General features: G+C 41.1%; 1 protein-coding gene across 4 annotated transcripts in view; it reads left to right on the plus strand.

Annotated features, from left to right (window-relative positions):
- Nucleotides 1–10,534, plus strand: part of LOC109907242 (FXYD domain-containing ion transport regulator 6) — a 30,576-nt gene extending 20,042 nt beyond the window's left edge. Inside the window, exons 2-10 of one of the 4 annotated variants that reach the window (XM_020505106.2) lie at nt 2,005–2,061; nt 2,240–2,266; nt 3,057–3,083; nt 4,910–4,930; nt 5,417–5,440; nt 5,967–6,041; nt 6,848–6,884; nt 10,027–10,067; nt 10,189–10,534. In XM_020505106.2, the coding sequence (XP_020360695.1) occupies nt 2,010–2,061; nt 2,240–2,266; nt 3,057–3,083; nt 4,910–4,930; nt 5,417–5,440; nt 5,967–6,041; nt 6,848–6,884; nt 10,027–10,067; nt 10,189–10,199 (315 nt within the window). In that variant the 5' untranslated portion in view covers nt 2,005–2,009 and the 3' untranslated portion in view covers nt 10,200–10,534. The remainder of the gene's footprint in view (nt 1–2,004; nt 2,062–2,239; nt 2,267–3,056; nt 3,084–4,909; nt 4,931–5,416; nt 5,441–5,966; nt 6,042–6,847; nt 6,885–10,026; nt 10,068–10,188) is intronic. The other 3 variants (XM_020505114.2, XM_020505123.2, XM_020505132.2) reach the window with 3 other exon arrangements.
- Nucleotides 10,535–10,926: the final 392 nt, after the last annotated feature.

Here is a 10,926-nt window from a genome sequence, read left to right on the forward strand (position 1 = left end):
AACAGTTTTAGAAACTTCAGTGTTTTCTATCCAATACTAATAATAATATGCATATATTAGAAACTGAGACTGAGGAGCAGGCTGTTTACTCTGGGAACCTCTGGTCACCTCTGGTCACCTCTGGTCACCTCTGGTCACCTTTCATCCAAGCTACTCAATTCTGCCCCTGCAGCCATAAGAAGTTAACTTCTTATGGCTGAGATCCCGTTACCGGGAGCGATATAACAACAACCAGTGATAGTACAAGGCGCCATATTCAAAAGAACAGAAATCTCATAATTAAAATTCATCAAACATGCATGCATCTTATATCATTTTCAAGGTAGTCTTGTTGTTAATCCCACCACAGTGTCCGATTTCAAATAGGATTCACGGGGAAAGCACCACAAACGATTGTTAGGTCACCAACAACTCACCAAAATACACAGCCAATTTTACCAGCCAAAGAGAGAGAGAGAGAAAAAGCACATATAGAGATAAAATGAATCACTAAACCTTGATCATCTTCTTCAGATGACACTCATAGGACTTCATGTTACACAATACATGCATGTTTTGTTTGATGAAGTTCATATTTATATCAGAAAATCTGATATACATTGGCGTATTAGATTCACTAGTTCCAAAAACATCCAGTGATTTTGCATAGCCACATCATTCAACAGAAATACTCATCATAAATGTAGATGATAACACAAGTTATACACATGGAATTATAGATATACCTCTCCCTAATGCAACCGCTGTGTCAGATTTTTTTTAAACTTTACGGAAAAAGAAACGCATTTTTACTTTTGAGACGGCACTCAAAAGTAAAAACACCACAGCCGCAAAGATGGCGTCAACATAAACAAGACATTACATGATAAATGTTCCCTTACCTTTGATGATCTACATCAGAAAGCACTCCAGGAATGCCATGTCCACAATAAATGATTGTTTTGTTCGAAAATGTCTGTTATTTATGTCCAAATACCTTCTTTTGTTAGCGCGTTTGGTATAGATATCCAAAAACTAATTCTGGTCAGCGTTATATCGGACAAAAACTTCAAAAAATGACATTACTGGTCGAAGAAACATTTCAAACTAAGTACAGAATCAATCATTAGGATGTTTTCAACATATAGCTTCAATAAAGTTCCAACCGGAGTACTCCTTCTTGTCTTCATGAGCAATGGAACGCAAGTGACTACCACAAGGAATTAACATGATCAGAAAATGGCTAACTGCCAGACACCTGACTGATTCTGCTATCATTCACTCCCACAACATCATAGAAGTCTCCATTATAATTTATATTGATGGTTGACATCCAATGGAACCCCTAGGCAGTGCAACATCATTCATATCTCAAGGGGATTTCATTGGGGACTCTGGTGAATACAGACAAAGCTCAGATTTCTGACTTCCTGTTTTGATTTCAACTCAGGATCTTGCCTGCCAATATGAGTTCTGTTATACTCAGACATCATTCAAACAGTTTTAGAAACTTTAGAGTGTTTTCTATCCAATACTAATAATACAATGCATGTATTAGAAACTGAGACTGGGGAGCAGGCCGTTTACTTTAGGCACCTTATTCATCCAAGCTACTCAATACTGCCTCCCAGCCATAAAAAGTTAAAGTTGCAGGGTGTTGTGACTAGCTCTGCTGGTCCCCTCTGATACAAAGCTGTATGTGTTCATCAACAAGGCTGACGTTAAAATGCTGGGATCTGCACCTATTCCCCCCACAACCAGACCTGTCAGACACTGGTGGTGGGAGAACTTCAACACTCCTCTGGTCAGGACAACTGTATAAGCCTGTTATGTTTCCTCATTATGAGCATAGCAGTCTTTCCATTACGTTATGCTTGAAATAAGTAATTGCGTCCCCCCAGGGGATTGAACTTGGTTCTCAAATAAAATATTTGCTTTCTGTTTTGCCATTTTCCTCCTACACTTTCAGTCGTTGTCTTTGGGACGTCCTTCATGTTTCTGGTGGTTGTTTCCCTTTGTCTCCAGGTGACATGGATCTCTCTCTGTTGGTGGCATTCTGCTCCTGTGTTCCTCCTGCTTTGGGTGAGCTTTTTCCTTTCACTTTTTTTAATGTTTGAGATTCTCTCTCAAAATACTTGACTCCAGCACATGAATGGTGAATGAGGAGCATTCACAGTGTGGTTGAGGGAACTGTAATGTTTTATTCAGAGTGCCAGTGATTTAAAGAATGAGCTGGTCTCTGGTCTGTCTGTACTAACAGGGTCAGGATTTGGCAGGGAGATGCCAGGTAAGTTTGCAGTGCATTGGATGCCTCAGCTGTGTCAAATGAATGAGAAATGCAGTCTGTCTGCCTTGGAATAGACACAGAATGCATGGCCATCCTTTTTGGCTTATCAGTTGCCCTAGAGCAGTGATTCCCAACTCCAGTCCTCAAATACCCCCCTTTTTTTACAGTACACATTTTTATTGTAGCCCTGGACAAACGAACCTGATTCAACTTGTCAACTAATCATTGAATCCTCGATGAGTTGAATTTGGTGTTTTTGTCCGGGTCTACAACAAAAATGTGTGCTGGTGAGGGGGTGGACTGGAGTTGGGAAACACAGCCCAGGCCCCCCAGACTTTTCACATTTTTGTTTTAACCTTACACTGGCACACCTGATTCAATTAGTCAAAGGCTTTATGATTAGTTGACTAATTGAACCAGGTGTGCCCGTTAAGGGTTAAAACAAAAGTGTGAAATGTCTGAGGGATGGGGGCAGAGGAGTATGGCTGTCTGTAGAGAAACTGGAAAGGTCATTCACAGTGCAGTGTTTCCCCCTAGGATGTTTTTCAGCAGTGGTGGCAGAGTTAGCAGGGGGAGGTTGGGGGTTGCGGCAGATGGGGTCATCCTAGGGCAGACATCAACATAGTAAATACATTTTAAAAAATGTCCAGTGTCGGCCAATGCATGTAGGGGAGACACTGCAATGTGATAGAGGAAAGTGTGCAGTGTCATATTTTAGCGAACTGTGTAGTGTCTTAAGAGTGACAGTGATTAAAGAATGAGCTGGTCTCTGGTCTGTCTATACTAACAGGGTCGTCTATAGGCAGGGACATGCCAGGTAAGTTTGTTTTATTGGATGCCTCAGTGTTGTCATAAAGGATTGAGAAACACGGTGTCTGTTTTGGAATGGGCACTGAGAATGCACAGCCATATTTGTTATTGGCTGGTCAGTTGCCCTAGAGCAAGGTTTCATCAAACTCAGTCCTGGGGTCCCCATTTAGTTTTTTGCCCTAGCAGTGCACAGCTGATTGAAATAACTAATCGTCGGGGTGGCAGGACCAAGTTTGGGAAACTCTGCCGTAGAGCACATGTGTGGAACTCGGCCCTCCGTGAAATGAGTGTCTGTGGGTTTTCGCTCCGCCCTAATTAGTAAAGAACTCCCCTCACCTGATTGTCTAGGTCTTAATTGAAAGGAAAAAGCAAAGACCAGCAGACACTAGGCCCTCCATAGAATGAGTTTGATACCCCTACCCTAGAGTATGGCTCTCTGTAGAGTAACTAGCTTTGCTTTGTATGTACTTACATAGTGCGCAACTATATTGATTAAGTACTATTGTGTAAGGATTTCAAGTTATTATTAAATCCAGTTCATTCTAAATGGGCCCATCGAGACTGGTGTAAGAAAGAGCCTTTGCTTTCCTGGCCAGGATTAGCCTTTTTCTCATGTGAGGGATTTTAGTAATCGGTCATTTGAAGTGCAGCTAAGCCTCCCATATTGTAGTAGCATGTGGTGCTAGGCAGTCCTACACTGCACTTTGGGTTGTGTTGTGCTGACTTGTTCCTGAGCAGATAACCCTACATTTAGTTGTTTTTCTCCTCAGTCAACAGGGTGATTTGGGGCAGGATATGAGTTCCCCTGGTAATGGAGAGGAATGACACCAAACGGAAGTGTTTGTCAGACATTAGGCTTATCTACTGCACCATAAAAAGCCCTGCTGGCTCGGGGTGTCGTTCTCTGACATCCTTTAGAAGAAAACAAAATGAAAATGTCAGCAGATACAAGATGAGCCAATCAGAGAAGCATTTCATTGTTGGAGAGCTGAGCAGTGATTATTGTACTACACCATGGGATCTTCAAGAAGTGGTTCTATTACCTCTGTACTCATCGAAGCAGGAGTACTTTATTTGTTATTTGGTGATCCAGATAACGTGACATCCATGTGATTTAGATTCTTAATCTAAATGGTATTGTGAGGGAAGATGTGACATTTGGTTGATTCTCAAATGGTTGCTCACACTGCACAAGCCAACGTGCGTGCGCACACACACACACACACACACACACACACACACACACACACACACACACACACACACACACACACACACACACACACACACACACACACACACACAGTGAAGTCTGCTTTATTACAGCACCTACCTGAGCTGACATGGGTCACTGGCCTTGGGAAATGACTGCAGAGTGGGTATGGTTATAAATGCATCAGGACTTGCAACTCTGTGTGGTGTCTTGCATCATTGTAGCTTTAGCATTTCCACTACATTTCAACCACATTTTGCAACTTCCCCTTTACTCTTCTGAAGAGAGAGCCACCTGATTGTTGCCAGATTGTATTTAAAAGCATGCACTGTGTATCGCATCACCCAGTGGTTTAATCTGTGTAAGTGCATGCACCATTCCTAAACCTTCAGTACAAGTGGACCATATTTTTTAAAAGCACAGAACACTACAACCAGTCTTACTATCATGTGTACAGTAGCCACTATTTACATTCAATGTACACCTCTGGAACACTTGACTACAGTTCTGAAGGTAAACAGAGCCTTAAACCAGTTCTGAAAGCTTCGTAGTTCACACCAAGCACACAGTCAGAGCTATTCTCTGTCAATCATTAATGCTTTCTGTCTCTTGTTTTCCAGCATCGATGATGGTTGAAAAGGGTAAAGGTTTCTTGTTGTTTCAGATGAACATTACTGTACTGATTGTATTTCACTTTAAAGAGCATGTTGGCAAATCACATACTTTTTGGTCACTCACCATCTTTTCACACCAGTTACACTCGAAACTCGGTTTATGTTTGAATTAGTTAGAATTGGTGTTTAATTTCTATTGAAAGGGTTCACTATGAATGTGTGTGATTTAAAGGAGATTTAATTCCCAGCAGGGCCACAACATTTTTATAAGTCTCCCAGCGGATCCTTTAGAATGCATTCCATCTGGCGCATGCGCAGCTCTGTCATCTATTTGCTTTGGCTGGCGAGGGTACAAGTGGCCGAGGGGACAAGTGGTCTAATGTGCCCTTTTTAATACCATAGCTGCAATTTCAATGTAGATGTAATAACTGTGAATAATAACATTCTACAAAATGCAGTGACACACTAAATGTATCTGGTTTTCATGTATTCCCTCTCCTTCTCCCCTCCCAGACTATGACTCTGCATTTCACTACGGTGAGTGGGGGATGGATCAACATGGACTAACTCCACTGGGGGTAAATGTGACACTTCTCAGGAAATATCTGGGAGGTCAAGACGGGCTCGTGTTTTCCCTCCATTTTTCAAGTTCAACTGGCAAACAGTCCCTCCCACTCTGCTGTAGTCTAATTTCTTAACACACTGCTCTATCCTGTCTTCAGTAGGTCTATGCATTCACAGACACATTATAGGATATATTCAGCTCTTACAGTGAATATCCTTCCATGTTTGAGGCAGTAATATCAATCAAAATATAGATACCTATAGATGTGAACCTGATGGATTTATCAATCGTGGCATATACAGTAGGAGCGTATGTTTGAATTATCTCATAGGAACATGGTGTCATAATTGCATAGCTTTGCTATGCTGTAATACACCCAAAGAGGGTACAGTGCATACGTATGTACTGAGTAAGATGGTTTATGTTACACTGTGCCTTGCACATGTTCTGTAGTAGTGGGCCTTACTGTGCAGGGATAAAAATGTATTTCTGTTTCAGACTATGAATCTCTGAGGATCGGTGGACTGATCTTCGCTGTGGTACTGTTTGTCATGGGCATTGTCCTAATCGTCAGTAAGTCTGTCTGCCCAACTACGGTTATACTTAAATTGAAATAAATTGAAATAAAATGTGATTAGTCCCATAAGTTTATTTCTACTGTACCAATCTCATTCCATAATTGTATTTCTGCGCTGTTCAACATGCTGATCCATTGGACAGCCCCTCTTTACCAGTCCAGTCCTTATAAACATGCCTGGGATCAGTTACTTGCTGGGGGCTGGGATGCAGGCCAACATGCCTTGCACAACCCCCAGGACACCCAACACCTCTTTACCCTGTAGGCATCTGCACATCTAGGGCACTGACTAAAACTGACCTGGATGCTATGCAGCCTTTTCCCCTCCCTCCTCATCTCATGTTCTTGCACTCATCCACCCCACCCCAGGCATAGCTGCAGCCCCCCACCCGCCCTAAATCTTACTCCAAGCATCCATTACATTAGTCATAGATATCACAGGGGGCAGAGGGAGTGTCCCCCTCTCCTGCTACTACACATGTGCAAAGAGAAGGCTTTGGGTCTTCAGTGTTCTGTCCAAGCTGTACAAATAATCCATCATTCAAGCGCTTAGTTTGGGTATTTTTTACTGGATAGGGTCTTGTAAAATATAATATTCCAACTTTGAAACAGATCAGTTGCTGAAGTATCTTCATTCTAGTGCTAATTTAGCAGGCAGTATATTCATTCTAGTGCTAGTTTACCAGGCATGTGTCTTTGACACCTAGGATGGAGAGAGGCCTGTCAACTCTGGCTATCCTCAGAGTATATCATCTTTCCATCATAGTAGCTCTTCTTCACACCAATTTCTCTCTCTCTGCAGGCCAGAAATGCCAATGCAAATCAAGTCCGAAGTCACGGTAAGTTGGACAAAGAGATAGTGTTGATAAAACATGGCACAGAAATAACTTTGTGCGACCCAAACACTTAAGACACCTTCGTCCACTTACCCTCGCCTTATGCCTGTTATGTACGCAGAGAATTTACCCATTACTGGGAATTTAGTCCTTCACACGGTAAATCTGGGGAAAAGGGGCTGAACGGAACCAAAGCAAAGAAAGTACATGTCAAAGCCCCCTCTCCTACCTAACCACTACTTACCTATCTTAGCACCACCTGGTACGCTAACCAAAATACAGGGGCTGGTCCGCCCAGGTCTTACCTAGTGTACATAGACAGTAAATACTACGGGTTGTGTATGCCCGCAGGCCTCTTGCCTAAGCACTCCCTAGGTGCCTTCCCCCCTGGGAACAAATTAAACTGAATAATACAAACTACTTCACCAAAAAAAACATACCAATCAGCTCTCTCAGCAACAACCACAGAACATAGCCATCAGCTCTTAACAACAACCAACACAGGACACACTAATCAGCTCTCTTCTGAGCAACAGAACACTGGCTTATATAGCTGGAGAGGAGTCTGTAATGGGATACAACTGTATCCCCTGACGAGAGATGGCGGGGTCAGATCTCCAATCATCGATGTGGCCCACCAATCAGCTGCTTGGGGGGGAATTTCAGGAAGTCATTTCCTGAAACACACACACACACAAACAAAACCACAACACAGAAACTGGGGAACCTAACAATGCCCTTGGGGGAATCTCCGTCGCCATCTTGGAGGGTGGTCCAAATGATTAGCCAAGCAAGGGAAGTTTCCAACCTAAGCCCCTCAGTCCTCGTTTTTATTTGGCTTTGCGAGTGTACAATTATGTTCACTCCGGGGCCTGAAACTCCCAATAATTAAATTTGCAACGATTGTACATCCGCTAAGAAAAGTCAGTGATAACTTATAACAACATCAATGGAGAAGTCAACATACAAGTGTAAGTAAAAACGAATGCAAATAAGTTAGAAATTGTGCTACTAATGCACATGATGGCACAAACACATCTCGTAAAAGTACGTTTTTGGCAATTGTAGAAATAAAACATTTTCCGTCAGAAGTTCGTTAGGCAGGCTAACGTTAGTTAGCTACTTAATTTGCTAGCTATCTTACAGTAGGCGTATATTAATAATGATATATTTAATATAAGTAGTGTTGATGATGCTATATGAGAACCGAGACCAAGTTGAGACTCTGGACAAGGCGGATACGGTATAGTAAAGGCCGTTTATTCAAGAGTAATGATATCTGGCAAAACGTGCTGCACGGCCCCGTTTCGTCAAGTTCTTAGTGAACTATTGGAAAAAAGAGACCGGACACATGTCGGACAGTTCATTTTATACATTGAAATGACGTAGGTAGATTCTGGTAGTTCTGGCTTCTGGTAGGTTGCTTGTAGGTGATAGACAGTCTCCTCCAGCCTGGTGTCAGTATCCCATTGGTTCTCGACAGAGTTCTTTGTCTTTGGAGCCCATCCCCAGGGGAGGGGGTGCGTGTGTGTATGTGTGTGCGTTCCTGTCTTGGCAAGTCTGTGTGTCCTCGCAGTGAGTGTGTGTGTGAGAGATATCCTGTATGAGCCCTACCATGTTTTACTGTGAAAATACGTTGCTATGTGTTGTCTCAGTTATAGCAATGCAATAGCAGTAAGCTGGTCATTTGCATAGGAAATAGCACTTCATTACAGTAGACATGTACTCATGATTGTCTGTAGCACATATAAAGTAACCACAAGCTACCGGTGGCTGAAAACACAATCATCACAGGATGAACGAGTGATGCATTTTCGGCCAAGGATGGTTCTACCCCAGCTGGCATGAGAGGAATATTGACTTTTTTCCTGATATTTTCGACAACAAGGGTAATATTCTCACATATGAACAATTTATACATTGAAAGAGTTTCCAATACCTTTCAGAGAGTTTATTTCTGTGATCAAAGCCGTTCCCAGTGGTCTAACTACACTTGTGAAAAGTTATCTTAATTTTGGGAATTATCACAAAGTTTATCCAGAACTCAGATTGGAAGGCATGGGCTTACTTGAGAAATCTTGTTGTAATAAATATATAAGACAAATTCTTCATTCACAAAACCAACTTACACCGAGAGGAAAGTTTTTCTGGAACATGCTTAATCCTGACATTGTCTGGAAAAATGCATGGTTAAGGCCTTACAAATACTGTATACCAAACGAAGTTAAGGAAGATGCACTTCAACATTTTACATAAGATATATCCATGTATTTCTATGATTTCCACATTTGTGGCTATTGATGATATCTGTGTTTTCTGTGAAAAAGAAGCTGAGAATCTGTCTCACTTGTTCTTTGAATGTAAATTTGTGACAGAATTTTGGGAAACCTTGCTAAGTACTTTTTTACCATTATGAACACTGCCTATAATTTTAACATAAAATATATATGTTACTATTGCAATGATAATAAAACCACTGAAATGATTGTTAATTTTGTAATTCTTGTTGCCAAATACTTTATACACAAACCAAAATTCTATACCAAAATTACTAATTTTTCCGATTGAATTTAATTATCTTATTAAAGCACTAACCCTAGTGAATAACAACAAGAATAACATCTTCATGAATCATTATAATAAGATATTTTCAGAGGGAATATAATTGCACTTGTTTCTTTTTAGTATTTGTTTCTATGTTTTGTATGTTTGAGCATTGTTAATACCTGTGTTTGGTGTGCTAGACATGTTTGATGTAGTAATGTAAGTAGATTTTTGTATTATGAATTAAATCATTCCTTCCTCCCTCGCCCCTTGCCCTGCAAGTGTATACTCGTCAGACGTCATGATACCTCATCACAAGTGTCCACTTAATTTGAGGGCTGAAGTGTTTGGACCGCAACCCTTGATTGAGTTCATTGTAAGGCCTTTAAAGTGTAATCTCTAGACCAGTAAGAGGAGCTTTTTAGAATATTCTTAACCGTTAGACAGAAGCTTCAGTACTCATTTTGAGTTTTAATACATTTCCCCCCTATGTTTTAGGGTTTAGATGGCTTGTTTAGGTATTGTATACTTTTTAATCACTGTCCAAGTAGTGATTTTGCTCTAGTGGTTTACCTGTTTGTTTTCCATTTTCCTCTCTTAGGCCTTCTGGGGTACCTGAGGCAGAGGCAGGGGTTGTGACAGGTAAAATCATCTATATCTTTGTCTTCATTGGCATATTGGTCTTTATCAAATGTCTGATTTGTATGTATCATTTTATTTATGAAACCAATACATCTCATCATGTTTACCATTCTGCTCTCAGGTCCCCAGTGATGTAAAGTCTCGCCACCAGGCGGCAGCATTGGACAGTGGAGGACTAACTATGGCTATCTCCCAGAGAGCACAAGGCTCCTTTTTAAAATTTCATCCTGCTGATATGTTCTCTTGACATGTTTTTTATTTTCTCTTTTTTCTATATGAATGAATCTACAGCGACAGTATTCTGAAGGCATAAATGGTTGATGCAGTAGGGTAGGCTATAAAACCTTCTGTCATATGTGATAGACACCCATGAACAAGCGATTTTGTAAGTTAGAACTTGACTATTTTATGACTATTTTAAATTGTAATATTTCCACATTGTTAAATAAAGTGATGTAGATGGGTCATTGTGTGTTGTGTTCCAACTTTTCCCACTATCAGCCACTGGCATAGACTGTCTCCCTGTCAGTCACTGCTACTGGCACAGTTTTTCCCCAGTAGCACAGTTCTAATGGATATTCAGCACACCCGTTTTGCTGATGTTGCACCTTTCTGCAGGCAATAGTAGATGAATTCATTCAACCTCCTGACAAGTGCAGCAACATCAAACATGCTGCAGCCTATTGTTTAGAACCATTGTTGCATGCTAATCTGATAGTTTTTTGCTTAACAAAAGTGGCCTATCAGATTAGCATGAAAATAACTCCGTTATGGTTATTGGTATATTCTTGGCCAGGATGGATAAGGGAGAGGACCTGTCAAAGACAGCTTTTCAATAGTGACAATGTATTTCCTCCAT

Source organism: Oncorhynchus kisutch, linkage group LG2 (genome assembly GCF_002021735.2).
Source record: "Oncorhynchus kisutch isolate 150728-3 linkage group LG2, Okis_V2, whole genome shotgun sequence".
Classification (NCBI taxonomy): domain Eukaryota; kingdom Metazoa; phylum Chordata; class Actinopteri; order Salmoniformes; family Salmonidae; genus Oncorhynchus; species Oncorhynchus kisutch.